Source organism: Sinocyclocheilus rhinocerous, unplaced genomic scaffold (genome assembly GCF_001515625.1).
Source record: "Sinocyclocheilus rhinocerous isolate Xijiao unplaced genomic scaffold, SAMN03320098_v1.1 scaffold507, whole genome shotgun sequence".
Lineage (NCBI taxonomy): Eukaryota > Metazoa > Chordata > Actinopteri > Cypriniformes > Cyprinidae > Sinocyclocheilus > Sinocyclocheilus rhinocerous.
In genome coordinates, this window is record NW_015649561.1 from 760,618 (window position 1) to 770,111 (window position 9,494).

A 9,494-nucleotide genomic window follows, 5' to 3' on the forward strand; every position below is an offset into this window, starting at 1 on the left:
GCTGATCATTTCCTGCTTTTATGAAACCCCTCCCTCAGAAATACGTGATGGGCTCAGATTGGTTAGCTGTTGTGATTGGCTAAACCGCCTCTAGTGCGCGTCTGAATGTCCCGCCCCTCACCTCAGCGGCATGTGCTCCAGTTGTATTGTAAACAATGGGGTCGTCTATATTGCTTATCAGTTTGAGCCCGATTGAGACGCAGAGGATATTAGTGCAGAGGAACGCGCAGAACCTGAGCAAGCATAGCTCTTAATGGTATGTTTTTTGATTGTTGTTGTCTCATACTTTTAGATACGCTGTTATTTGTAAATGCTACTGCTTCTGTTAGCTTTTAATATACGGTTTTATTTAAAGCTGACTAAAGGTTTAATACAGTACGGCAACCGCAAGCGCGTCCATGAATAACGCTTCTCATAGCTATGTGAAAATAAGTGTACAAATGGAACAGTTCATTGTTGGAGCTGAGCTGAATGAGAGAGAGAGAGAGAGATGCAGAGCGTGTGCAGAGCAGGGGGACGCGAGGAACAGGATTAAGAACCGCTGCTTTAGAACATTGATTTTGAAACTTGTGAATCCATTAGAATCGTTAGAAAACAGAATCAGGATTCATATATGAATAGATTTTTACGTCCACCTCTAGTATTCTCTTCCTCTTCTCTAAAGCAGCGCAGCATGGCCTCGCCCCCTTCGTTGCATGTTCCCGGGGGCGGGGTTTGTCTGGGTTTGTGATGTCACGAACCCGGGACGTAACTCTTTGTAGTCCCTACCAGCCATTTTTGTAGGCATTAAACTGCCAGAATTTTAAAAGATGATATCTCCGTTTGCATTGAACTTTCAGTGCCGCAACTTTGCAGATATTGTTTATGCTCAAACAGCAACATTACACACTAACTAACATTAAAAAAGTGAAATCGCAGTCAACCATCACTTTAAATAGAACAGAATTTCTTAAAAAAAAAATCGTACTGACCCCAATCTTTTGAACGGTAGTGTGTATTATTGTTTTGTTTTGTTTGAATGTTTTATTCAGTCGGCCTTGCAACGTTGCATTCATTGCTTTTACTGTACACAAAATTTGCAATCCATATAATTTTGAAATGAGCTTTTTCAAGCATTATACTTGGTCATATTTTGGGACTGAATAACATCTCAGTCCTCTAAACATTAGTGTAACTGTGCAAAGTAAAAGCTTCATGACTGACCAGACGTAAGAGCTTGAAGAAGTCTATGTTGGCATACAGCACGTCCTCGATCTTCTGCAGCCTTTGCTGGGAAAGGGCACACATGGCATTGTGGACCCCATACAGCCCTCCGCGACTGGGGAAGATGAGGAATCGCTCCAGAAGAGCATGACTGCAGGCGATCTCTTTCAGAGTCAGATCTGTGACTCCATATGCAAACTGGAAACACAGGAGATGATTGTTAATGAAGAAGTAGTTCAGCATGTCCATGCTTTGGAAGAATATGGTGAAAAATCTTTGAAATTTCTGACTTTTGACTGCAGAGTTTGGTATCTTGGCGAATCTGAGCACAATGTGAAACATTGCTAAGATGTTTTTGACACTCTAGAGGACATATATGAGATTACCGGGGGGGTTTTCTCAGACTTTGGTTATATTTGCTCTATATTTAATCTGCTGTCTGAACGAAAATAAATTGGATATTATCTCATTTGTGTTTTTTTGAGTAGTAATCTAGTTACAAGATCAAAAACAACTGTCTCAGCATGTTCTTGCAGAAATAAAAAAATAAATCTTCAGATGACTTAAGATCTGGTCTGACTCATCAAAAAGTGTCTTAAATTTGTCTTTAAGAAATCATTCAAATACAGGCATTTGGAAATATCTATACATTATTTATGGTGTGTTTCCCAATACGTTGTGTAGGATCAAAGCAGCCTACTTAAGAGTGCTTGAATCACTGAGACAATGGGCTACATCATAAATTAATCTGTGTGTGAGAGGCCAGCGTGAAACAAAAGAAGACGCACGTCACGAAGACACTGACATACAAACTCAGGAAGGACTCTTAGTGACTGTTAACACCACAAAACACCACATGAATCCACTAGATTTTGCTGGAAACACCTAGTAAATCCCCATAGGAGAGTTTGAGGATGTGACTGTGTGACAGGATTCTGCTTGCAGTGGAAGCTATTAAAGCATTTATGAAAACAAATGGCTCACAAGCAGGGCCGTTTCTAGGCATAGGCGAGCTAGGCGGTCTGCTCACAAGAGAAGGAAGCTAATGTGCTTTTTTAAAAAGCAGTAGCTTAAAAAGCCAAATTTGCAGTAACGTACTTGCTCCATCCGCACTTTTGCATTTGTAAGATCATACACCACAGCCTCTGAAAGCCCAGCGTCCCGCAGCAGGAATGACGTCAGACCCTCGTCGTCCTTCAGAATGTGCTCTACCTTCAGTCCTTTACCTGATGGCACAAAGGAAAGGAAAGGACGTGGAGGGAAAAATAACATCATGTAAGAAAATGTTAAAAAAATGTGTGTCACATGTAAGAAAATGTGTGTCCGTGCAAAACTCACCGCTGTTTTGGTTGCTATATGTAAGTCTAAGTCAAATGGTTGTCAAGTTTGTTGGACTTATTTGAAATCATCAAAAAAAATGCCTTCTTAAACTAAATCCTTTAAAGCTTTACTTGAGACGCAAGTAAACAAATACAAATATTCCCTATTTCTGGCCTATGGGCAAAATGGAAGAATGCATTCCACTCCTTCTTAAATTGTCTCACTAGAGTAACTCTCATTAGAGTTACAAATGACCTGCTCTTATCATCTGATTGTGGTTGTATCTCTCTTGACTTGACTTAAATGAAGCACTCTTAACACTGCAGCAGTGTGCTGACCAGCGTGTAATGACTTTGACATATATTCATTTAGAGGACAAACTGTGCTGACAAAGTGCTTGAATGGATCACTTGATCACTGGATTCTTCTCTGAAAGCTTTGTCGCTCAACAGGACTCTGGTGTGCTGAAAGGTCACGCACGACATGAGAGTCGTGTGTGTAGAAAGTGCTGCTAGATTCATCTAACCAACTCCAGTTAAAAGTGTTCAGAGGTAAACTACAGGGCTGTCATTTTGGTTAACAATACGAAAAGAAATATTTTACAAATATTAAACTATGACTTAAAAAGGTGTAAATGATGATGTGATGACAACTGAAAAAGTTTTTGGTCCTAATTGGTACTTGAACATTTCTATCAATACTCCCATAAAAAAGTTTGTGGTGCAAGACTTACTTTTTGTTTTGTTTTGGTGGTAACACTTCAGTGTAGGGACCAATTCTCACTATTAATTGGTTGCTTATTAGCATGCTTATTATTATATTGGTTATTTATTAGTACTTATAAAGCACATATTCTACATGAGCATATTCTACATCCCTAATCCTACTCAATATCTAAACTTAACAACTATATTACTAACTATTAATAAGTATCAAATTAGGAGTTTACTGAGGCAAAATTTGTAGTTAATAGTTTGTTAATGGTGAGAATTGGACCTTAGCCATCATTTCAGAAGTGAGGGGGACAGAAATGTTATATATATATATATATATATATAAAGTGGGGGGGGACACGTCCCCCGCGTAATCTACGTCCCTGAGTGTGACCGTTTTGGTTTGGTTTGTTATGGTTTGGTTTGATAAAAATTTGTCATTTGCTAAAAATGACAGTAATTATTTTACATTGTTAAACAAGGTTTAACCATGTATGTTAATGCTGTTCTTTTAAACATTTTAAGAATCCTGAAAAATGTATTACAGTTTCCACAAAAATATTAAGCAGCACAAATGTTTTCAACACTGATAATAATAATAATAATAATAAAATGTATTTTGAGCAGCGAACCAGCATATTAGAATGATTTCTGACAGATCATGTGACACTAAAAAATGTGGCTGCTTTAAAAAAACACAGGAGTAAAATATATTATAGATTGTAATAATATTTTACAAAATTACTCTTTTTACTGTTTCTGATCAAATAAATGCAGCCTTGGTGAATATAAGAGACTTCCAAAAATATAAAAAAGAATAATAAAAACAAATAAATAAATCTTACTGACCCCAAACTTCTGAAGGGTAGTGTAATTATATTAAAAATAGCAGCCAGGATATTTAACTAAATTTCACCTCATGTTCCACAGTGGAAGGAAAGTCATACAGGTTCCGTATGACATGAGAAATCATTTCCCTCTGATTTTATGGCTAACTCACGGCTAGAAGTATATTTGACAGGACAAAGAAAATATGCTGATATGAGAATGTGTCCTATTTAAAAATTCTCTCCATATATTAAGATAGACTTAGGTTCGCTCTGGACTAGTCAGGGAGGGCGCAGGAAAAGGAAACAGGTATGAGGGGAGTGGAAGTACAAGAGAGGAAATGCCCACTCTCTCCATCCATCACTCAGATCCATTAAAGAGGTCCCATCAGTTCCTCTGAGGGCCGGGTTAATGGGTCAGACAGCACATGCTCCCCCTGCCCTACATACCTGCCACCAGTGCAGGATTGGTGCGTAGCGTCTCCATGAAGTTGCTCAAGACGGTGGCTTCATGCCACAGACGGCCGAGCTGACGGAACTCAGTGTCGTTGAACAGCAGCTCCTGTGAATCTTGGTAAAACCGTGCCAGTCTAAAGAGGATAGAAAGAAATGAGCAACAACAATAAACTGGAACTTGGATTCAAACTGACTTAGTCCATTAAAAACAAACATCTCCCAACATTTTACAGTATGAACTTGAAAAAAAAATGTGTATCTATAATGCGATAAGACTAAATTTACAATCCCAACTGTTGGTTATCGAGCTGTTGGATGTCCTGCAAAACTCCTCTGCACTGGAAGAGTCATTTTTCCTCCAAACTGAATTGTGTCAGAAGAATATTTCTGGACGCCTACAACACAAAATGTGCAAGATAGGAAAATATTTCAGATTTGAGATGTGAAGGAGCGTCTGACTCACATGGAGTTGTGGTAGTTGGAAACGACCCCAGGCGACTCTCCTCGAGTTTGATGGCGAAAACATGGGTTATTAGCATTGCAGAAAATCCCTTGAATCCAAGGCAGGATTCCCGTTGAGGGCATAGCCTTGCTGGGAAAATGACCTGCATTTACAGATATGATGAGTAAGTCCTCAGGCACCTCACACAGATGCTAATGAACTTTCAAGCTGTCTTGTTTTTCTGAATACCATTATCAATAGCTGGCTGAGAGTGTGAAATTGTACAACCTAAAGTAACGATGCTATAATGTTTATTCTTACATTCATGTTGGCGATACAGAGGATTGGCTCTTCGTAGCCACACAAGTCCAATGAATAAAAACACAGGCCACAGAATCTCAACCAGGAAGCGAATCTGTGTGCAAGTGACAAGAGAGCGGTTTGTTCAGAAACATGTCAGATCTGGACGTAGGATTTTAGTAATGATGAAAACAACACTTTACAAAAAAAGCTCAAGTTGCATACCATGAACCAACAGTAATAAACAGTACTTTTCTACAGCATTTATTAGAGGGATAGTACGCCCAAAAATGAACATTTTGTCATCATTTACTTGCCCTCATGTCGTTCCAAACCTGTAAGAGCTTCTTTCTTATGTTGAACATAAAAGAATATATTTTAAAGAATGCTGGTAATGAAAGAGTTTATGGTCCCCATTGACTTCCATAGTATTTCTTTCCCTAAGTCAATGGGGACCAACATCTGTTTGGTTCTTCAAAATTCTTCAAAATATCTTCTCTTGCCCTCATGTCGTTCCAAACCTGTAAGAGCTTCTTTCTTATGTTGAACATAAAAGAATATATTTTGAAGAATGCTGGTAATGAAAGAGTTTATGGTCCCCATTGACTTCCATAGTATTTCTTTCCCTAAGTCAATGGGGACCAACATCTGTTTGGTTCTTCAAAATTCTTCAAAATATCTTCTTTTGTGTTCAACATAAGAAAGAATCTTATACAGGTTTGGAACGACATGAGGGTGAGTAAATGATGGCAAAATTTTCATTTTGGGGTGAACTATTCCTTTAATGTAGTTCACTGTGAATTTCTACATGTTAATGCATTTATAACATTTCAAGTTGTACAAATTAATATACTAAAACTATCTCACTCAAAATTAAAATGTCAAAAACATACAATTAAGATGTAAACTGAATCCTATTTTTTCCCCAGTCTCAACAATTATTGTATTGATTTCTATAATTTATTGTTTTATCAACACACTCAGTTTCTATTAATAAAAAAGGATGTTTTAAAACAAGCAGCTTTTGTAATAATTAACATAGAATTAAAGGAAATGTATTTGTCTTTATGGGCCTAGATAAATGCTGTAATAAATTATTGTTCCATGTTATGTCATAAATAATGCATGAACCTTAAAGAACTGAATAGGGATGTACAATAGCAATAATAAAATTTCAGACAATATGATAATTATTTTCATGTTATGGTTAATATTAAAAACCTATACTATTTTGTCTAAATAATTTGAAAACACTGAATACTAAAGTCTTTTTTTGATTTAAGCATCAACATTATAAAGTTCAGTATGACAACTGGATATTTAGCTTTTAAACAACGTTATTAAATTATTATGTTTTAAAAGATTAGCAAGCAATAAAATGAGCGCTAGATGGCGGTCTACCTGGAAAACTAGGCAAAATGTAAACTTTAATATCCAATAACAGCTGATAAATCTAAAAAATGAAAAAAAAAAATCTCTAACATCGCCAATAACAGATTTGGTGCCGACATATCAATGCATCATCCCTAGAATTAAACCATATTGTAAAGTGTTGCCTTAATGTTAGACAAACAATAGCAGATAAAAAAAAATTACACAAAAGGTTTAAAAATACACTTAGACAAAGGGGTCATATGATGCGATTTCAATTTTTCCTTTCTCTTTGGAGTGTTACAAGCTCTTGGTGCATAAAGAAGGTCTGTAAAGTTGCAAAGACTAAAGTCTCAAATCCAAAGAGATATTCTTTATAAAAGTTAAGAGTCAGTCACGCCTACCTAAAACGGCTCGTTCTAACACGCCCCCACATGTCTACGTCACGATGTGGGAAGATTTGCATAATGCCGCCCAAATGTTCAGGCAAAGAAAGAAGGCGTAACTTTTATTCTCGCTGTAATATTGTTGCCGCCGCCGCCATGTCGTGAAGACGCTGTGTGTTTCGTTATGAAAGTGAAACTACTTTGTTTGGCCTTCCAAAAGAGGACATGACTAGAAATCAGTGGTTAAGTTGTATTTACAACACTGTTCCAGAACAGTTCAACCCAAATATTCAGATGTGTGCAGCACATTTTATGGAGGACTGTTTCCTGATCCTGGTAACGTAGAGTAGACTACAATGCCGGCTGTTCTGACCCACAGACTGTAACATTTTTTTATATTTAAAGAATTTGTCACTGACGATTCAAACGCGAGTTTTTTGAGCAGTGTAGAGTAGGGCTTGTTCTGTCTTTTCAGTTTTATATTTGGTTTTGAGTGGTATGTCACACCTCATCGCCTAAATCCTGCACTCAGAACCAAATTTCTGAGCTTTGTATCTTATGATATAAACAGAGCGCTCTAAATATAAGCTGTTTTGAGGTTTTAGAAACTACAGCCCGTGATGATGATTGTTTTGTGTCCCAGTGAATGGGTTAATTGTACCTTTTGTCTCTTGCGGAGCGTCCAGTTCTTCCAGAGCAGCAGACGGATCTGCCTGCCTGTGTTCATGACTCCAACTCAACCCCGTGTAGGGGTCAACAAGCTGCAACAAACCTGCCAACACATCACATAGTTCACACTCACAATCAAACTGAAAGAAATCTCGCAGAGCTGGTGTACAGAAATTCAAGTGACAGATGAATGTCATTAGCATTGTAGAACTGTACACATCAGATTTCAGACAGCTAGTCTTCATTAATGAAAACAGCTGTTTTAGTGAAATGTTGCTTGGAGACTTTGTTTGTTAGTCATGTGAAATTGGGTCACAAATCTTTAAAGGAAAATATGGGCCTAGCATTGAACCACTGAACTATTTTGAGCCACGGCAATGACTACTACAGCAAGACCAAAACAGCACAGCAGTCACAGACAGAGCTGTTATTATGTCTGTTAGACGTCTAATTTTCCACAGTAATCTTTTAACACAAACACTGATTAAAGCTCTTTCAGTTCAGGTTCAGATACACATGTCTCATCTTACAGCGTCTCTTTTGACAGACATATTGCACAAACTCTTGATCTTGATAGTTAAATGAATGTCAAATAATTAAAAACATAACATTTAAATGACAGATTTAACATACATATTCTCCACAAAGGCCAACAACTTTAACCCTTCGTTAATGTACAGTACTGTTCAGTTTGGGGTCAGAAAGATTTGTTAATGTTTTTGAAAGTTTATTATTCTCAACAAAGCTGCATTTATTTGACCAAACATATAGTAAAAACACTGAAAAATATTACTATGTAAATTATCTGTTTTCTATTTTAATCTGCGTTAAAATGTAATTTATTCCTGTGATTGCAAAGCTGAATTTTCAGCAGTCATTACTTCAGTCTTCAGTGTCACATGATAGTTTCTAAATCATTCTAATAGATTTGCTACTATTACTATATTATTACTATAAACATCTACTATTATGTTGAAAACAGTTGTGCTACTTAATATTTTTGTGAAAGCCATTATTCATTTTTTAAATAAATAGAAAGTTCAAAAGAACAGCCTTTATTTGAAACTTTTAGTAACATAAATGTCTTTACTGTCACTTTTGATAAAATTACTGAATAGAAGTATTATTAAAAAATATCTTTTTGATTTGACCAAACAAATCATAATTTAAACTGGTAACATTTTAGATTACGAAACACATATTCACTTTACGTTTGTCAAACTTGTATAACTGAGAGTTTGCTTTCAGTAAACTCCTAATTTGCTGCTAATATATAGTTATGTTTAGGTATTGGGAAAGATTAAGGGATCTAGAATATGGTCGTTCAGAATAAGGCATTAAAATGTGTTTAACAAGTGTTAATAAACAGTTAATATCCCAGTATGCTAATAAGCAACTAGTTAATAGTGAATCGTGTTCCCTTAAAACAAATGGTACACTTACCTCAGTGCTGAAGAAATATGAGTTCCTTATCATTCACGAATAAAAGTACATAATTCCAGTCCATGATAGTCACTGAAACACAACAGCCAAACTTGCTACTTCTGACTGACTCAACTAATCCGATTGCCTTAATCTGCAGGGTTAACATGGCCATCAGCAAAGCCCTCCATTTTAACATGACTGCTGTTTATTTACATGTACATTTACATTTAGTCATTTAGCAGACGCTTTTATCCAAAGCGACTTACAAATGAGGACAACTGAAGCAATCAAAATCAACAATTTTTCTTTTAAGAGCAATGGTATGCAAGCGCTGTAACAGGTCTCAGTTAGCTTAACGTAGTACATGTAGCGAGGTTTATAT

The 9,494-nt window shown here is 36.6% G+C and overlaps 1 protein-coding gene across 1 annotated transcript in view; it reads right to left on the reverse strand.

Annotated features, from left to right (window-relative positions):
• The window catches only part of LOC107710595 (retinal-specific ATP-binding cassette transporter), a 41,046-nt gene extending 31,815 nt beyond the window's left edge, over positions 1-9,231 (reverse strand). Inside the window, exons 1-7 of the mRNA XM_016515407.1 lie at positions 9,131-9,231; positions 7,680-7,790; positions 5,283-5,376; positions 4,983-5,124; positions 4,514-4,653; positions 2,302-2,429; positions 1,204-1,401 (exon numbers count right to left, since the gene is read on the reverse strand). Coding sequence (XP_016370893.1) covers positions 1,204-1,401; positions 2,302-2,429; positions 4,514-4,653; positions 4,983-5,124; positions 5,283-5,376; positions 7,680-7,745 — 768 coding nt within the window. The 5' untranslated portion in view covers positions 7,746-7,790; positions 9,131-9,231. The remainder of the gene's footprint in view (positions 1-1,203; positions 1,402-2,301; positions 2,430-4,513; positions 4,654-4,982; positions 5,125-5,282; positions 5,377-7,679; positions 7,791-9,130) is intronic.
• Between the last annotated feature and the right edge of the window lie 263 nt (positions 9,232-9,494).